At 32.1% G+C, this 20,944-nt stretch overlaps 1 protein-coding gene across 1 annotated transcript in view; it reads left to right on the forward strand.

Annotated features, from left to right (window-relative positions):
* Positions 1 to 8,291: 8,291 nt before the first annotated feature.
* Positions 8,292 to 20,944, forward strand: part of LOC128998147 (collagen alpha-1(I) chain-like) — a 60,261-nt gene continuing 47,608 nt past the window's right edge. The window contains exons 1-2 of the mRNA XM_054424151.1: positions 8,292 to 8,341; positions 11,793 to 11,945. Coding sequence (XP_054280126.1) covers positions 8,296 to 8,341; positions 11,793 to 11,945 — 199 coding nt within the window. The 5' untranslated portion in view covers positions 8,292 to 8,295. The remainder of the gene's footprint in view (positions 8,342 to 11,792; positions 11,946 to 20,944) is intronic.

The raw sequence follows: 20,944 nt of genomic DNA on the forward strand, positions 1-20,944 counted from the left end.
TACAGTTCACCTTTGTACTGTACCGGCTCACCCCTTGCTTTGTTGGATACGTTCCACGCACCGTGTCGTAACACTTCGGCCCAAGTAACACTTCGGCCCAGTAACATTTCGGCCCGAAACCCTCAGATGTGGCCTACGGTCCAACTCTCTACCTGCCCACTAGTAACACTTCGTCCCAACAAAATATTTGACAGGTTAGGTAAGATTCCACCGATTCTCCGTCATGTGAGGTCAGAGGATGCAAGGGGTGACGGTTGGGCAACATTCCACCAGAGGGTGGTTGCAAAGTATACAGGTCATGTACCTCTTACTACCTGAACTGCGTTCCTCAACCCTTGTCAATTTTTCGTCGGGCCGAAATGTTACTCCATTAGCTTATTTAATCATCTGTAAAAGCGAGTGGGACGAAGTGATACTGTTTTTCTAAGAAATTTGAGTTTGGCCGAAATGTTACTGGGCCGAAGTGTTACTACATCCCACGCACAGATCTGTAGTCTATGTGGACGGGCAAATGCAAGGTTAAAAGAGGCCGCCAACCTCTTTAAAAAAAGTAGGTACCTACTTTGTGATGAAAACATTGTTTAGACATTTTATTAACATATTCCATAGCCTAACGGAAAAGTTGAACATAAATAATGTATATGTATAAAACCAAATAACAGTACTAATAACATTTAATAATAAATACATCTATACAAAATAATAAAAATACTTAATAACACACAGATTTGTACTAAACAATAAGTCAATAACAAAGTCTTCATAAAAATTTCATTATAATAAGAAAATATAAATAAACGTTTAATGTAACATTCTCAAATCAAAGAGGTAAAAATAGAAAGCAACTCTTTATCTATCAAATGTTATGGTGAGTTCCAATGTAACTAAAAGTCAGTTTGTATGTGTTACACTTTTCCTATAGGTAGTAGAGGTTTTGTTTCTTTTTTATATTTAAAAATTTTAATATTCTAACTTTACAAAATAATTTAGGTCATAAAATAGCCGAAGAACTGTATTTTGTGGGTAAGTAACATTATTGTTGAAAACATGTTGAATCATCTGCTAAGGGAATTATTGCTTTCCATTTTTTTGATAAATGTGTGTTGATAACACTGATTGTTTAGAGGTTTTTAATTGTAAGATTTTAGATGTAATAAAGGTAAACCACAAATTATAATTTTAGTGATTGATTTATCTAGTTTATTGATAACATAACAATTAATAATTTTAAAAAATAAGGTAAAAAGGGCCAGAGCAAGAACAAATTATGCATTTAAACTCAACTATTGCTATTTAATTAAAAAGAATCATAGCATATGTTGATATGTTTATAAACAAGTCAATACATAACCTAAAATAATACAGTACAAAGGAAATACCATTTATGTGAAAACCATTGACAAAGAATACACAGATGGTATTCTTTAGGTGGATAGGTATTTTTCAGAAGGGGTTTAGACATTACAGCTTATCAAAAAGGTACAGAATTTTACTGATTTTCGTTACCTAAGGTATTATAATGAGAAATCAAACAAATACTAAAAACCAGCAGTTTTTTTAACTTAGTAGCAAACTATAAAGTCAATGTTTATCCAAAGCTAAGCATAGGCTATTAGAAACACGTTTTATAAGCCTGAAAATAGTGACTTCTTTTGATGTATGATTAATGTTTAAATCGTTTGAGTGCGCTAAATGATTGCATTAACATACCAAATATTATTGATTGTATAAAGATGGGAATTAAAACAAACACTAATCAGCTGTTTCATCTAACTAGTAATTGTCAAATGAATATTTATCAAAACAGGATATTATAAATAGACTGTTTTGTTATTGACTTTTTTTACCTACGACCGTTTTTAAGGTATCCATTTCAGTTCAGTTTTTAGAATTGAAAAGTTTCACTTAACAGCTGTTTACATTCATAACTGCATAGTTTCATTTCATAACAGCATAGTTTTTCTCATTACAATACGGGTAACGGACCAATTAGGTTCAAGGATTGAGAGAAAAGAAATAAAATTGTAATGCTTCGAATGTCAACTAATCAGCTGATCAGTTGAAAATTGTAATTGTTGATCGGACTTGTTCCTGTTGATACTCGCGTATTCTTAACCTAAGTTGGTGGAAGTTAAGGGAATGTAGATTAAACTGATTTAAAAATGTCAGTTAGTGAAAGTGAAGTTGACGAGATGGAAATGAGAGCACAAACCGTTTGTGCTAATCTTTTGCCACCAAAGTCGAAACAAAGGTATGGAATTACATACTAGCAATTCATTAAATGGATGAAAAAAAAATGGTTAAATTGATTAATGAAAATGTGCTTCTGGTTTATTTTGAAAACCTCTTAACCACTTTTTCACCCAACTCGTTGTGGACCACATATTCGATGCTGAAATCTAACTGTAAATTAACTGTATCACTATATTATTCAGTTGTAATAAGTTTTACAAACACGTAATTACATGAAATCAGCTGATTATACAATAATTCGTTGCATAACTTTCAGTGGCAATGACAATAAACGAAAACATAACCTCTCTAAGAAGTTATGAGTAGTGATTGTTAGTAATTAAAAACCAGATTGTTGGTAATTAAAAAACTGTCGTAGGTAAAGTAGTGTACGCAACTCGCGTTAATAGTCTTTACGACACTCGTAGAAGTTTTTAAGGCACTCGCCAAGGTTCGTGCCTTAAATTTTCTACTCGTGTCGTAAAGACTAACTTAACGCAATCGTTGCGTAAACTACTATAAACGTACAAAAGTATACTCCTCATTCTATTGTAAAATTGAACGCATTAAACGGTAGTTTATGGGGGAATAGCATGGAACTACAACAATAGTTTTATTGGGGAATAGGCGTCTAGAGAAGCTTGTAGTTGAGAGATAAATAGATGCCAGTAGGGCCTATAATTATGGATTTTCGTTTTAAAACAAACACCTGAACTTATCTTAGGCTAATCTTTGGACTTCTGCAGGCCTATGAAAAGGTAGCAGCACTGTATCATACAAATTTACCGACACTGAAAATTACCTAGAAGATTTCCCAATTTGTGTAATAGTGCAGTGTGAAAACGTTGGACCCACATTGTACAATGGACTATCACCTTTTCCCTTAGTAACAGATTCCTTTGAAATTAATTTAGTACCCATAAAGGCAATTTTCATTAAATCTTGCCCATGCGATTTCGGTACATCGTAACCAAGGATGTACTTTAGATCATGCTATGGTGGCCCTGAAAAATCAGAATTTTCCCTCGACGTAGGGTTGTCGGAAGTAAGAACCATCGAGGGCTTGCTGATTGTGCCATTTTCGATATGGAGAATTACAAGCATGATTAATAACAGTAACAGTCTGTAAAGAAAATGGTGATGTAAAGACTCAAGAGGATTGCTGGTTTAACGACAGGTTTAAAATGAATTATACTTTGAGTTGAGTCGTGTCCGTTGACGTGTGTGCTATGGCCAGCCGCCATCGCGCACTATTCTTTGTTTCCGTGTTCTTCTATGTCTTAAATGTTAAATTTGTGTATGACAACGGCATTGTGTTCAGAAAATTTTATGTGAGACGACAAGGGCTTGAAAATGAAACAACTGTTACGAAACTAGTCGCCCAAGATTACGACGACGAAAGGTACGCAAACCTATTTATTTTGTCATAAATCAATCCTGGAGGCAATTCTGAGTAAAATAATTGCAATAAAAAGAAGATAATTTGTTTACCTTTGTTCACTCCGCTCAACTGGTGGACATGAGCCTGTAATTATGCCTGTATAATATATACTAGGCCTAGTATATTAATGGAGCTTACAGTGTGAATTCAACTAACTCATAAATACACAGGGTATGTCAAATATTTTATATGAATGAATGAATGAATGAAAGAAGTGCTTTATTGAACAAAAGATTTTCCTTACAAACCTAGGCTCCTCGCAGGAAGCCACAATGACACTAAAACCGTAATGGTTCATAGAACCGTCTACGTGGTTGGCATACACTTTTTTTTACACTTTTAATTTTAAATTTATTTTTAATTTTTAAAATTAAAATTAAAAATTAAAATATTTTATATATGTGGCAACACAAATTTTTTAGATAAAATTGGAAAAATAAATTATTAAAAGCTTGATTGGGGATTTAACAAGACAATGTACAATAATTTTCCATATGGAAAATTCGCTAATATAAGATCATGCAGGAAACATTTTGGAAAAATGTGTGACCTTTGTTGCTGGGCAAGCTATGTTACAGATGTTCAACGGCTGCAAAATGCATTAGTGATGACGACTAGTGGAGGCGGTAGATGACATGGCCTGGCTGACAAGGATAGCATATCTGACAATGGATACTTTCCTAATTCCTTATAAGAGCTAATCGTAAATAAAACAATGCCTTCGCTTTTATACTTTGGATGAGTATCGTAGTCATTGGTATTGGTTATTTGTACTCCTGACGTATTTTATCATTCGATTTGTAGTTTAACCAATAGTTTTTCACGTTTCTAGTAAATGGTTAATTAATTATTTTACAACGTGTAGACAGTATATTCATCTTGCAGATACAAATCTTTGTACTAATAAATCGCACTCCATAACCTTCAAAAAGCGCCCCACTTTCAAAATTTGGTCAAATTACTTCAAATTTTTAATGGTTATTGCTATTTTTCCATACCTAAATTATTCCTTTTTGCAAATATTATTATTGCTTTGTATTATTATAGTTTACTTAATATTTTACACATTACGTGTTTTTTCATAACTTTACTCCTTGACCCCCAAAACTTAGGTTTAATCTCAAAATTTGAAAGGATTTTACCACTATTACGAGCCCCATGTTATTCTTATGGAGAATAACATTGAAATTTTAAGACTTTGGTATGCTCATTTGATTCGTTTAGAGACCTAGCACAGAGACTTGAAATTTTGTAGTATTGTAGTATGGGATCTTTAATTAACGGTGAATTATGCAAAAGACCGATTTTCAAATTTTCGATCCCCCCCCCAACAATCCAAAATGGCGGACATCTAAAAACGACAAAACACGTTTTTTCCAAACAACTATAGCTCGAAAACGATAAAAGCTAGAAAAGATTTTAAAGAATTTTCATGGTCAGGAATTAAATTTCCTACAAAACACTCAAGCGTTTTTCGGAAATCGAGCACCTTCAACTTTAAAAAATGCCCTACTTTTAATATTTGGTAAATTTCTATCACATTTTTTACGATTTTTGCTACTTTTCCCAATCTAAGTAAATTCTTTATGCAAATATTATTAATATTTTGTATTTACTCTGGTTTACTTAAGGTTTTATCCCCCTATCGTATTTACAACCCCCCCCCAAATATTAAATCCTCCCCCCCCTCCAATGTTCTGGATATCTGAAATTCGGCATGATTGTAGATCTTGCGCCCTTTTCGAAAAGTGACATTTTACAAATATAACTCCCCCCCACGAAATATAGTATCCCCCCCAATGTTATTCCTACAGGTGCATCGGTCTAAATCAATTTTACCCGCTTCTAGATTAGCTAAAGATCTGAAATTTGGCTTAATTTCAATTAATTTATTAATTTAATTAATTTTTTACTTAATTTTTTTTGGCTGGATTTGAATTGGTCTTGCGCCATGGCCCATTTTTATTTAACCTCTACAAAAAAAAGGGGCCTGGGGCGAGATTACAAAGTGGACACTTAGTTCCCATCGACCAAGGTTTACCATTAAATTGGAGCAACTCTGCTCTTGCCTTAATCAAAGAAATCAAGCGGACATCGGCGTTATCAGTAAGGTAGCTTCTATCACCAAGTTCAAGGCCAAGGTCGAGGCTGATCAGCTGACTGTGGTGTATGGACGTGCTCAAAGATACACTCGCCTATCCGTATGTCACTCTGTACCACCGTTAAACATATCGATTTATCGATATTGGCAACTGGTTTTCATTCGATGTTAAAGCAACTGTTAAACTCAAAATATATTGGTAAAATATCAGAAGGATAACGAAGAAAAACATTTAAATGATTTTTTTATTCCCCTCATAAATTGTATTTATAACTTTCAAAACAAAATGTCAATCAAGTAATACATTTTTATTCTATTTTAAATGTTATCCAAACAAATAAAGTTAAAATTCTACGTGGAAAATAATGGCTTTATGTAAAGTTGTTTCCTCCATTTTCCCCCTCGGAAACCAAAACGAGTCCATATTTTTAATTTCTGCCTGTTTATTTGTGTGTTGAGTAAATACCTTAATTAGTTCGGATTTAACGAGAAACTAGAGCACACTTATTGTTGTTTTTCAGTTTTCTCAACTAATATCAAACGTTTTTAGGCTACCTAAAACTGGGCTTTCTTCCTTGAAAATGCAATTAAGCACTTTTGAATACTTACTGCCATACGATTCTGAACATTATTTTTGCAATTTACGGAAAACAGATTAATTTATGATAGAAAAAAAGATTTCCGTGTTGAATCACAAATTATAAATACAGAAAACTATTGGCTCTCGTAATATTAAAAAAATAAATAAACAGCTGTTTCGAAATAACCAGTAACTGTAGTAATGATCAGTTGTGTTAACGTCGATTAAGCATTAGCAAACAATTTTAAAAATACACATTTTAAAATTTCAACCCCCCCCCCAAATTAAAAATGGTGGACACCTGAAAACGACAAAACACGTTTTTTTTAACGGCTATAACTCGAAAACGGTAAGAGATAGAAAAGATTTGAAAGAATTTTCATGGTCAGGAATAAAATTTTCTACAACACTCTCTTCGGTGTTTTCAAAAAATCTGTACTGAGAGGGAGTATTCTCAGTAAATTGTACCTGAGAGGGAGGAAGCTGACTATATAAATTGTGTATATATAGTAGTGTTTTAGTAAATAGTGTTGTGTTTGGTTGGGTTAGGTTAGGTTAAGTTAGGTTAGGTTAGGTTGGGTTAGATTGGGTTAGGTTAGGTTAGGTAAACAGACTATATCTTTTAGTAATGTAAATATCTTTGAATAATATATATTTTATTAATGTATCTTTAACAGTGTATCTTTTAATATTGTAAATAATTTAATGTAATTCAACTGTGTTATTGGTTCTTTATCCTTTGAAGACCCGTTGTGAAAGTTCTAGAAAGAGACCGGGCTCTTTTCGCACCGTCCTGGTTGGGACCTTGGACTTTCGGGCGCTTTTCAAGCGTCTGCCTGAGTTTTTGGGCTCTTTTCATGTGCGCCCTTCGGGCCCTAGTAAGTGAGTGTGCCATGGGTGCAAAGGTCAAGCTCTGCACAGCCACAGACATATATCGTCTGTTGCACCCAGGCCTTTCTCGGTCGTACTTGTTGATTCGGCGAAGTTTCGGCAGCAATAGCAAACCGCAACCCCTCTTAAGGGAAATTCCTGAGATACATATGTGTGCGAAAATTATCTTTCCCGAAAGGAGAAGGTGTAGTTGAGGCGGGTGGAGGTAGCTGAGAACAACGGAACTCCCATAAGGAAGGGAATTTACCAGCAGCGTGTGGAGACCAGGTAAGAACAGAGAAGCACACTCGAAAATAAAATCGATTGACATTTCGTTTATTAGTTACTGATTTATGTTTACGATTTTATAGTTTTAAAATTCTCAGCTTATTGATTATTTTCTATTGTGGTGGAAAAAATTCTGGATAGCCAAGTAGATATGCCTATAGCTCACATTTAAATCTGAATTTACTGGTTCGAGTCGAGATTCAGTAGCCATTTATCATTGGACTGAGATATCTAGAGGTCAACATTAGATCACCGGTTGGTCAACTAGAGCAGGTTTAGAGCTGTTACCTTAAATAACTGTTGATTAGCATTTTATGTATTCACACTATTGTGCGAATAAATAATAAAAATACATCTTCCAACGCTATTCTATGTACCTTCTCTATTTTACTTTGCTTCACTACCTTTTCCAAAACGTATTTTAATCATACAATTCGACTAAAAATGTAAATTTTAATTGCAGTCAGACTCAAACATAAAAAGTTGTCTTGAACATTATACTCGAACAAGCTTGCAAATCCTCAATTTAGATTCTTTATGAGATTATACACACGAAGGACCTGCTATATCTAAGATGTTTACGTTAAACTGTTGCACAATTCTAATTGTCTAATCTCATAGATGTAGTTTCATGGGGTTGACGAACTCTGTTTAGCAGGATTCCTAGTGATATCATAATTGATTATCCACTTGGTACATTATCACTCAGTTCCCCTCCCATCTTCTTCTCTTGTCTTCTCTCCCTTCCTTCGTAGACTAGTTCTCACTACGCAGCCGGCTGCCATGGCAGTCAGGACGGCGCTGCTCCTTTTTGTATTTTTACTTTTAGGTATTCACAACATAAATAAATTTACTAACCTCTAATAGCATGGACTGAAACGTATTCTTTGCTACCTAACATATTAAAGCATGCTAAAAGATCCGGCAAGTCATAGAATTATTTTTGCAGTTTGTTTATGTTTATTTCGATAACATTTGGAAAGTACAATTAGTATTGAAGGAATGTATCTTTTTGGATCGTTTGGATTATTATTGCTTTACGTATGCATAAACACGTTACGATTTACCATTAAAATACAATATTTTAGGTTTTAACTACTTATCCACAACTTACTGAAGTTAATCGAGATCATGATTTACGTGTAATAATTTTCAAAGCCTCAGAACATCACAAATGTTAGCTTTTAACCTCCTAGCTTTTATTATATAGTTTCAAACTATAAAAAGAAGGTATAACTAAATATAACATAAAGCTCTAAAGTACTTTAGTTATTTACGTTAGTTACTCTTACGCAAAAATACAATGTAACAATGTAAAAATGCGGGGTATGCTATTTTTCGTCGTAGCTTTTCGTTCGTTTCTAAATACTTGCGGGTTTTTATTTACAATCAAAACTTATCATTAGATATAATTACTGATAAAATGTAGTTTAAAAGTTTAATTGTTTAGCTTCAGAACAGAACTTTGGCATACACTGTACGCGTTTTAACCTAGCGAAGCGGGAATGTACCAGAGAGTTGTATAAAATTGAGATATATTCGTCATGAATTGATAAAAAAAAACTGCAAAACTATATTTATTGAATGCAGGATTTTTATACATATATTTTTGTAACTGTTCAAATCGATAAAACTTACTTTCAAGGGAAATTATCACGTCAAACTGATCACTAATTTTTCATAACCGATTAGTGAGAGATCATGCAATCTTGCTGAATTTCTGTAGAATTGAATGAAAGTTAAAACCATCTTTATATTTAAATGGTCTGCAGTAAGACTTTTACTATGTGGGGCCGTATACTCCAACTTCAATTTAATTTACATAGTTCACAGATCTAACTACCCAAATAATTTTCATGTCAAGACGCTACGTCATAACCACACGTGATAGTTATCTAATTGGTGCCTCCCATATTTCTTTAACGGAGTTAAAATGATAACATAATCTACCTAATTTTGTGAACTATCAGATCGTGTTTAGTAATTGAAGTGTATTTCTGAATTGAATGAACCCAGTGAGTTGTTATGAACACTATTTAATTTGTTTCTTACAATGTGTGCGGTCCGTGCACCATCTATTTTACTGGATAAAACTATTTGGAAGCTTAAACAAATAAATAAACAATAAATGAACATTAGTGAAAAGGGCCAATAGTATGTAAGAAACATAACTGTATTCCCTGTCACTTTGGACTTAGCATACATGTTTACTCAATTTTTGTTTTTATAATTTCATTCTTGTAAACTTATAGTTTTTGTTTTAATAAACCTAATCTTCCGACCGAATTAAAACTCAGTTTATCCTAATACATTGCATAAGAGAATATAGTGAAGGAAATATTCTTACACTATTATGTTGCAGATATGTTTAGCGTGAATATGAATATCGATCGAATATACGAATTCTAAAGAAAATCTCTGTAATTTAGTTGATCAATTAGGTTCTCGTTTTATCTCAGATATATCGAATACTCGTATTCACATACTCTCGGATAGAATCGATACTTTTATTTGGGGATTCATGATTGTCTATAAAAATAGTGTTTGTGAATTTAGTTAGTGTATTATTATGTTAACTAATTGTATTAATTATGTTTTAAAAAGGTAGTGGATTGTTTATTTGAAACTCCTAGACAAAAATATCTAAACCTGATTATCTTAAATATTGTTATCTCTAAACCAAGAGATAAAATCTATGTTGGAATTCTAGTCTTAATATATCCATAATGATATATCTTGGATAGAAAAGTACTCAAGCCTCAAACCCTTGGATATTTACAACAGTGTATAGTTTTGTAAATCCTTCGATTCTTTCAAACACATTTGCCATTAATCTAACAACAGATATTTCGTAACTAGCCTATATGTTTTAGCCTCTGGCGTCACAACCATAAGTGAAATAATATAATTTTTTATTACATTATGTTGTTATATTATATTATTATAACAACAATTAATATAATTATAATACTTCATCTATGTCACAACTATTTCATAACAACCCATTTAGTCCTATTCAAAATTAATTTCCTGATTTGTCATAACCAAATTTTAGAGACGAAACAGTAAATATAAATGCAATTAAATTACAACACCATAATTATAATAAATATTATTTGGTTTATTATTAACTGGATTATTAATAGGCTTACCTTCTAAAGTTTACAAGAAGTTGCTTTCCTATAGTTATTTTAAAATATAACAAAATTGTTTCAATACGTACATTTGATAGTACATTTCAGTATTCCAGTATTTTATGTGTGAAATTTAATTCATCCCAAATACTAAATATTTTTAACACATTCATTCGACCGTTTGAACAATACAAAGTGGTAAAAAAGTAGTCATAAGTTACTGGCTGGAAATGTTAAATATGATGCTAATGTTCTAGTATTTTTTAGACCTATTTCATTTTCAAATGTTTGCGTCTATACTTTTGCACCCCTCTGTGAATTTTCCCCATTAACAAAATCTAAATTTATAAACATATTTGTAACGATTATCCTCCTAATAAAAGCTTACAATAATCCTGTAGTAAAATGAAATAAACGAATACTTCGAGAACTGAAAGACTTAGATGTTCTATCCTTAATTCGATTTTGATGCTTACATTTAAATGTTGATTAAAGTGAGCATAGTAAAATATATAGTTAAGGTGCTTACTCAACGAAACTTGCCTATTGTTTGAAGTGTATATTAAGCAGTGGTACACTCAGACATGGGCAAAAAGGTACTCGTGCAAAATAGAAAGGTAACATTGAAAATCTAAATAAGCAAGTAGTTTGATTTTACAGAATGACCTATTACAGACGATAAGGAATTGGAAAGAATAGTACGTTCTAAGACATGTTGAATAAGATACTATGTAAAAGATTGTGAATTATTGTACCCGTTGTAAAACATAGTTTAAAATTAAGTATAAACGTTACAGCCGTTTAGTTAGAATGCAAAATAAACATGAAAAAATTCAAACATGTAAAAATTACACGCATTAATTCATCCTTTTGTTTCCTAGAGTGTCTGAAAAAGAATGGAATATTTACAAAACTAAAGGCTTGAGAACAAATTAAAATACCTAATACTGTTGATAGTTTTTTTTTTAGAAGTGTGTTATAATTCCTTACAAATATACACGTTAACCTTTTTCAAAGGGTTACGATTTATTTTTTGCTTTGAAAACGTTTGAATCGTAAATGAAAATGTGCACATTTTTCATCACGTTTCATTAACCTTCTGTATTTACAAGAGGAGTTATTATTGTGATTCATTGTTGATTTCAGGAGCTGGTGCGGCAGGCCGAGTGCGTCAGAGGACTAAGATACGGAGGGTGCAAGCCCAGGACCCAGCTCAGGGGGAAGGAGGCACCCCTCCAAACTACGAAGACTATGACTACACGCAGGAGTACTACGATGAATACGACGAGAAGAAAAACGGTAAGCACTTGTTCTATAATTTTATCATGATTTTTTTCGTTATCCGAGGTTCCTTCACTCCATAGGACGCTAGGATTTAGTCTTGTACTGTTTTACATATTACTTTAGGTTAGGCCTTGAGGGCCAAGACAGTATCACATTAGTGGTTGGAGGGATTCGAACCCGGGACATTGGAAATCAAATCAAATTAAATCTCTTTATTGTCTTACAGCTCTACAAAAGCAATTGACATTGTAAAATGACATCTTATCGTTTAAACATTAAACATAAACATGGAATAAATAACAGGAACATAGATCTTATTATTTAAAAACTTATATCTAAAACCTTAAAGGACAAGAACTTATCTACAGAGTAAAAACATTTTAATTTTAACCATGAATCAAGGATTGTTTTGAAATTGTCATGAGAGACTGAATCAAAAGCTTTAGCCAAATCAATTAATGTTGCAGACATATTAATTTTAGCATCACAACCGTTAAAAGTATCTGTGATTTATTTGTTTTTGTACCGGTATTTCCTATTTAACCTATACAGGGTGTTCAAAAAAGGTGGGACATAATTTACGTAGTGATTCCTTGGGTCTAAATAAAATTAATTTTAAACTGTCAATAAAATAATCAAAACATTCATTTATCATTAAACGGATACAATTCATATGACTAGTCAATTATACTTAAATCATTTTGAAATGAATTAATACCTTTGGCACTTAATATACGAAATTTAACCTCTTTCTTACTCTTATTGAAAAAAATTACTCATCTTTAACCATAATCCATCATGATCATTTATTTGGTATTGTAACTGATATTTTAAGACATTCTGGAAAAGTTTCTTGTTTAATCATCATATTATATAGAATGGTAAGCGGATTTATCAAAAGAGTCTTAGGCCTTTTAATCCTTTTTGATTACATAATTGGAAAGGTCATAATAGTCTTCAGCCTTAGAACTACTTAGTAGACCTAAATTAATACAATCAAAAGTAAAGTCTGTGTTTGTTAAGTTACTAATTACAATATATTGTCTAGACATGCTTCATAATCTAGTCGATTTTGAGTTGTGACAACAACAATTAAATGACTTAAACATATTTAAAAACTCATTTACATATTTTTCATTTCTCTAATGTCAACATTTATGTCTCCTGTAATAGTTATTCTACAGTTAACAAACAAAGTCAATAAACAAAGTGCTATACCACTAGATCAGCTCCCTCCCAAACGTTGAATACTAAAGTATTAATCCCATCTCTGTGAACAAGAAAAAGCCAGACTATTATAAAATAGAACGTTCCTCCCCTTAATGTAGTGCGATACTATTGAAGCTTTATTTCTTGTACTTTGCCATACTATAATAGTTCATGTGTGCATGGAAGGCACTATAGTGCACAATAAGTTAACCTCTCGCTCTCAATTTAGCAAGATTAAAAAAGTTGGTGTATAAGAATTTGACATAAAAATACTAGTATCACACTCTGTCGGTGGTACAATTTAACAAAGTTAAACATGAAACACAATTTAAGATTTTTGTTTATTCTAAAACTAACTTTACTTTTGAGATGAGGATGACATATTAACTACACAAGTTTATTCATGTCAAACTTGGAATACTAGAGACAATGTATCGTCTACCACCAAAGCAGAGTTGGTTGTTTATTTTCTCTTTTACGTCTAAATCGGATTGTTCTGAAGACAAAGAAAATAGATCTGGTTGAAAACTAGACATGTCTCCCAGTCGTCTGGTAAGAATTTTCTCAATCAATAAGCATTTTACTCCACTCGTGTTTAGTTACTAGATTCGGTTTTAATAAATTTACCAATCATCTGTTATCTAGAATAACATACACTACTGAAATAAGCATGCCATCTCCAAAGACCAGCTGATCAGCAAGTTTCAATTGAAAGAGAACATAAACCTATTATAACGTCCTAACGTAAAACATACAAGATTTATCAGTTAAAGATAAGTTACTATTTTAGTTTTGCATAATTAAATAAACAGTATAAGCATTCTGATACATACTTTCTCCCATGGCTTGTTAACAATGCTTATCATGAGGAAGCGGTGGGTGTAACTATGGTATTTTATAGGAATAATCATTCGTAAGTGCCATTACTGAACCGAAATGTGTACAGCAATGGGAGTTGTACCATTTTTAAAATGACTATAAAATATAGCGTACTAAATTTTAATAAAAATCACTCCACAGTTTAAAAGGTGCTTTACTACGAAACTTTACAACAAAATAAAGTATTACCATGAAGACCTATTAACCTACATAGTTTTAAATTTTATTTTGTAATAAAACATTATTCTAGGAATATTTTGAGGATGACTTTGAAAAAATAAACTATTTAGTTACTTCTGCTTTTCAGTTTTGAATCCTTTTGAGATCAAGATTATGTAATAGTGGAAACAAGCATGACATATTTCTAGATTGAGAATTATGTTTGCATGAACATTTACACAGCTACATTGACAACACACAGAATTTACTAAATTGGATTAGCAAAAAATAGGAAACTAAAAAACTGGTCAAGTTCATATAGCTGTCAATATTACAACATATTGTATGTTTTGTTTGGGCTTTACATTTTCCTCAACTTTCCTACTAGCTGAAATCACAACCACAACGTTTACATAAAGTTATACTTTAAGGCATTGTTGCCGTTTGTAGTTTCCTTAATGAGTAAACAAAAATTGATGAATATAATTAACCATTTCGTAGATTTATATAAATTGTACGCTTATTATTATAACTCATATAAATAAGTAATTTGTATCTTATATGGGACATAAATATTTTTATAAAATAAAGAAATAAAATAAAAATTAAAAGTAGGTTTATTTCCACAAGATTTATTTATAATTTGGAAGTAAACAAGTTTTATAGTGAAAAAGCATAAATTGTATAGCATACAATTAACACGAAACATTCAAATAAAAGAAAAACAGATAGTAATAATACATTAATTAATACAATTTAAATGCTTAAAAAATAGCAAAAAACATCATGTAGGAAATGAGCCTACATGAACTTCATTGGGATGTGGGTAGGCTGTTAAACAACTGCCATTTATTTATTTAAGGAAATTCTAACCCATCGATGTATATTTCTAACCAAACAGAAATTTTTTTTTTTTTTAAGAGATAAATATCAATGAGTGACTAGCTAAGAAGCCAATTTGTAGAGCTATGTTGATTTAGAGTAGAGTATATCAATCGCATTGTATGACCAGAGCAATATCATTCCTTGACAGGTCGCCTGCTATCAGTAGTGATAAGAGCCTCTGCTTCCCCATTGCTGACATGGTTTTAAATATGTTGCAGAATCAAAAAATTGGGGTTCTTAATAATTAAACAAATAGTTGCGGAAAATATATGTGCGATGTGAAATCAAATTTGTTTCGGAAAAAGTTAAACTGTAAACCTTCAAATTCTATTTCCATATCCTGTATTGTGAAAAAGGTTCGCGAAGGAAACGTATAATTTGATGTTTTTAAATATAAACATATGAAGGTATTTAACAAATAGTGTTTGGACGGTATGTCGGTGTCTTGTCTAAGTCTTTATTTATTTATTTTATTTATTTAGTACAACGGGAAACCCATTACATTGAAACATTACCAAGAAATAACAATAAAAATCAAAGCAAGATGTGATACAAATACTACAAATAATCAACAACAACAACAGCAACGTATTAATACAATAGTATAAATTCAACAGCAAAAAATGTGTACTATGAACATGTAACAATATAACATCACCATATACCATTTATCAAACCATTAACAACAAATAAATATTTTCAGAATTACAATAAAAATGTATATAGGTATATATATTTTTTTCTTTGATCATGCAACAATAACAACAAATAAATACAAGGTAACCAAGGTCTTACAAGGTAACCAACGCTAGTTGCTGCGTTGCTAAAGGAAAAAATAACTAAAATAGATAAAATGTGAGTTTTCTACATATTATGACTGACTTGATGATATTCGATTGATATATATTCATTCACTGTCATCAGGTGACCCGAATTACTTTTTTGACGAGGTTTTTATCAAATTACACCTCACAACTACAGGGTGACCCGAAAAAGGTACTCATCTAAACTGCTGCTTATAATTATAAATCAGCTGTTTCATAAATCAGCTGTTTAATAGGAAACGATGCAATGCTGTTATTACCCTCCTATTTCTTGTTTACAAGTAGTTTCTAGCAGTAATGTTGTTATCTTTCTCTTCTGTTTTTACACGTTTCTAGAAGTAGTGAAACGTTCAGTACCTTTTTTGGGCCAAGCTGCAATACGACCCGCGTGTTCGCATGTTGACTTCGGAGGATATCCTAGCTAATTATTTGGGTATGAAGGATATTAAGTTGGACAGGACGCTTCCTCATTAGGCATTCGTCCGATGAATCAGCTGGTAGATCTGGACTAATCCAAACACAAACTACTTGGAGACAATAGTTTAACACTCGATAACTCAATTATTCAGTCGAATTGGCCAAGTAAATTGTACCAGACAATCAATATAGGATTGGTTAACATGCTGAAAATGCTAATTATACATAACCGCAGCAAACCCCCCAAAAAAGACTAAGCCAATCCCCATTTTCCTGATTTATTTTTTATAAAATATTTCCACGTGTCATTTTTACATAGTTGAGTAACATAATTTTTAGGAATATTGAGGTTTGTTGATACAGGGAAGGAAAACACGTTTTATTAGTATAATGTCAAAGGTTTGGTATAAAATAAATAAATTTAGCAAATTTGATAAAACATCCATAAATAAGCTAATTACAACAGCTGACTTATTCGCCTTAAAAGGGGGTTTGATAAGCTGGACATTTTAAATGTACCGTGTTTTGGAATTTCCTCTGTAACCATTAGGAACCAAAATATATAAAATTATTTGTTTTTAAACTCGACAAGATAGCTGCAAGGGAAGTTGAGCATGTAAACGTTTTTAAGGTTACTTTAAACGATTTTTGAAACAATATAAATCCCATAACTCTACCTGATCGTACTGGTTCGCAAACTTATTCAAGTTCATACAGCCATACACATTCGTTATCACTAGCCTTTTGGACCTCAACCAAACCCAGCCCTAAACAAGGTTCAGTTAATTAAAAAGTTAAGTTAGTCCAAACGTATCTAATTTATTAAGTATGGATGAAGTAAATGTTATTTCATTATAAATTTTAGACATAAATAGATTTACAAGGCAAATCTGTATTTGTTACTTTGGAAGAATAAATTACTTGTTGAATTAATTTAACTATTACGAATACTTATTGCATTCTACAATTTGTTTTTGATTGCCTTACTCGTATAGGGGAAATTAGCTTCAACAGATTAATAAGATAGTTTAATGAAATAATACGATAACGTTCGTTTGAATATCAGGCCTGAATATGAGGTGCCTTGAATTTCAGGTTGTTTTGGTTTGAGAACTTTTCCCCATGCCAGTCCAAACATTCAGAAAATTCAATAAAACGGATATTACTGTATAAAAGAAATTGATTTCAGTAGTTTTTCGGATAAAAATATTAGTAATGATTCTAAATACAAAACACAACCCCAGCACTAATGTATGCATGGACTTCATTTAAATTGTAATTAAATAATTGTCGAGATAATTAATATCTTTGACCTCATTGAGAGTAAAGTTGGATTATTTGGCTATTGTTTTGGTTATTTGGTTTTGTCGATTCAATTATATGTCCCATACAATACGGATTTTACAAAGGATTAAAACTACGTATTTTATAAACGTTTACGTTATTTTATACTAGCTATGGAGACACTATCAGCGTAAAAACTCTATTTTAGTCTCGTAAGGAATTATTGAAGAAATAGTGTTGTTAAAAAAGTCTAAATAATGCAAGATGTCTGCCGTCGGTTGCACAATAGTATCTTCAGTTTTTTTTTTATTTCAGCGGTCATGACCATTTACAAATAATGGACATTGTGAAATTTTACAAAATAAGTTGATTGTATTCATTGCAATACATTAAAGGAAGTTGACTGAATTCATTGCAATACGTTTATTAAAGAACTTATTGCCTACAGCTTGATAAATTGAATTTCAACTGAAATCCTTGGATAGAATTCATCAATTCATTCAATTCCAAAATACGACAACCAAGAAAGTAGGTTGGAACTTAACTGTTGCCAAAATTTGATCAAAATGTTGCAGACATCTGAATCAATAGCCGATAAAACAATCGTAAAAACAAAACTATCAATCTCTGATAAATTTCAACAACTGGGTTCTATGTTTTAGCTGCAACAAGTCAATTAAGCCCAATTGGGCCCGAGGGGGGACCTTTGACCCCGGGCAGCTGTTTGGAGGGTCAGCCGGAGTGTCAACGCCAATAAAGATCTCGTTCGTTATCGTCCATTAATATATTGGCATCTAGTTAATAATATTGTTTTCGATATACTGCAACAAAAATGGCTTTAATGCATGAGTTTCCGGGCTAAAATAGTGGGTCGCCGGAATTTTATCCCCCTGGAATTTTTACCGCAGAGCAAAGCTGACGTCACTATGACTATTATACAGGGTGGCTGAAAAGTAACTTGTACTTGTACTCCCTTAACTTTTAAAACGTTTGAGATATTTGAAATCGGTTTGCAGCAACCTGTTTATATATGAGGGGCTACAATAATTATGGTTAGTTTTGAAAATTTTGCCCTTTATAGCGGGGGAAGGGGTTAGCTCAAAATTTTCAAATGGCAAGTATAGTCGAGTTTGATATCATTTTACAGATCTTGACAAAACTAAACAATTGACATAAAGAAAACCAAACTCGGACCAACAATAACGAAATGGCGCCCTAAAACGTTTAAAATCCAAATAACCATGAGGGTGGCTGAAAATTAACATGCACCCCCCTTAACTTTGTAACTATTTGAGATATTTGAAATCGGTTTGCGGCAACCTGTTTAGATATGAGAGACTACAATAATGATGGTGAATTTTGAAAGTTTTGCCCTTACAGTGGGGGTGAGGTGTAGCTAAAAATCGTCAAAATTGAAGTATGGTTGAGTTTGGTATGATTTTACAGGTATTGAAAAAAATAAACAATTAACATGATGAAAATAGAAATCAGACTTGAAAATAGAATAGACTTGAACACGCAAAAACGTTATTAATTTTACCACTCCGACTTTTACAAATAAAGTATTAACAATATTTTCCTTTGGACCTATTTGTCTTTTAGCGAATTTCCCATATAGGGAATAAGCTATTACCGTAGTACTCATGGTAAGACCTGGACCCGGGACCGATTTAATTTTTCACTTTGAGGTCCCTAGAGGCCAAAAACACCATCCGTTCAAATTCATATATATATACCCGTTAGCGCGATAACTCGAGCAAAAATGATCCGATTTTGATGAAATTTGGTACAAACGTGCAAACCTACAAATTCGAACGAGTTCGCGATCCAGCATAATCGGACAATGGGAACGGGGGTTTATGGGGGGTTTTATGGAAAAAAAAACAAACAAAATAGCAATATCTTTCTAAACCGTTTTGTACAGCTTAAAAAAAAAGAAATAATTTAGTATATTGAAGCGCTGTTGTATGCCTAACGGTCACGGAGAAAATTCAAAAATAGTGTAATTTAAAATTCCCATGTTATTCTTATGGAGAAAATTAAAATTGTTGTAGTTTACTTGTTTATGGATATACATTGATCAAATTTGGCTAAATTATTTATTTCATCCTATACTATTGACGTATGGTCAAAAACACTTTTTACCTTCCCCGTAGCAGCAAACCTAAGCACTCGTTAAATCTAATGTTATTTAAATATGGAATAAATATGTCTTATTTATGGAAATATTTTAGTAAAAATGTTATCAGACAAGTTGAAATTCGCTTAGTCTGTAGGTTTTCTGCGGCGGGGGTATTATTTAATTAAAAGGGGTTAATAGTTAGTGAAATAACAAGGAATAAATAAGACACATCAAACACTCGACACGTTCCGGACACTTTATAATTTATCTTGTAATCTATTAACTAAATTCGCTTACACCAGTGTTAACAAGCAAATAATCTCAATGATGCTGCAATGATTGTGGGAGGTGGTCATGATGATGCTAAAACCAGTTTCGGAAGTAAATAGTTAGTTTTTAGAATTTATTAAAAAATAATAATTTACTACACGAATTTTCTTAGTTAATAAAATTCTTGTATTTTGTTAAAACTGTCCTTAAATTCGAGATCCTTTATACACATATTTTACAATATGTAGCAAATAGTGTGAACTCAGAAGTTAAACTTGCCGTAAATATTATTCCCCTGTTTTAGCCCAGGTCGATTGCTTAGTAACCTTTGCTACTGGCTAAAATGAGCTTTTAATTTATTGCCATTGAATCTAAAAGAATATTCCGCTTAAAAGAAACGTTTAGTTGCTGTATAGTTGGAATTGTGAACAATCCATAAATAATAAAGGATTGTAAGTATTAATTACAAATTTTGTCCACACAAAAACTGAAAACTTTGGTTGATTGTTTTTGGTATTGTGTGAGAATGTATAGAAATATTAATTATTTAGGGAATACATCATATTGTGTTATTTGTTTCACTACTATAAAAAAAAAACTTTCTATTCCCTACCAACAACTATCTGCTGATAAAAATACATTGTGAGTAATATTGTTGCAAAGACTCCTTTAAGTTGTATTTCACAACTTACAACAATATACAGGGTGAATAAATAGTCAAGACCCCCCCCATCTAATATTTTTCCAAGTAGATATACAGAGATATCCTTTTGGTGGTCGTGCAATCTTAGCAGGAAGTTTCATTTTATGATTTTGAAATATTTGAGTGTCCACCCAAAAGGGGGGATTTGGGGGTCAACTCACATATTTTAAATGTAAACCCCCTGCAAGTGACACCTCATTTTGAAGGGTTTACAAAAACTTAAAGAATGGTGAAAACTAGAGGTCGCTATCTCTTCCCTATC

The sequence above is a fragment of the Macrosteles quadrilineatus genome, unplaced genomic scaffold, assembly GCF_028750875.1.
Source record: "Macrosteles quadrilineatus isolate MER2022 unplaced genomic scaffold, UCM_ALF_1.0 Scaffold_7__1_contigs__length_78375512, whole genome shotgun sequence".
Lineage (NCBI taxonomy): Eukaryota > Metazoa > Arthropoda > Insecta > Hemiptera > Cicadellidae > Macrosteles > Macrosteles quadrilineatus.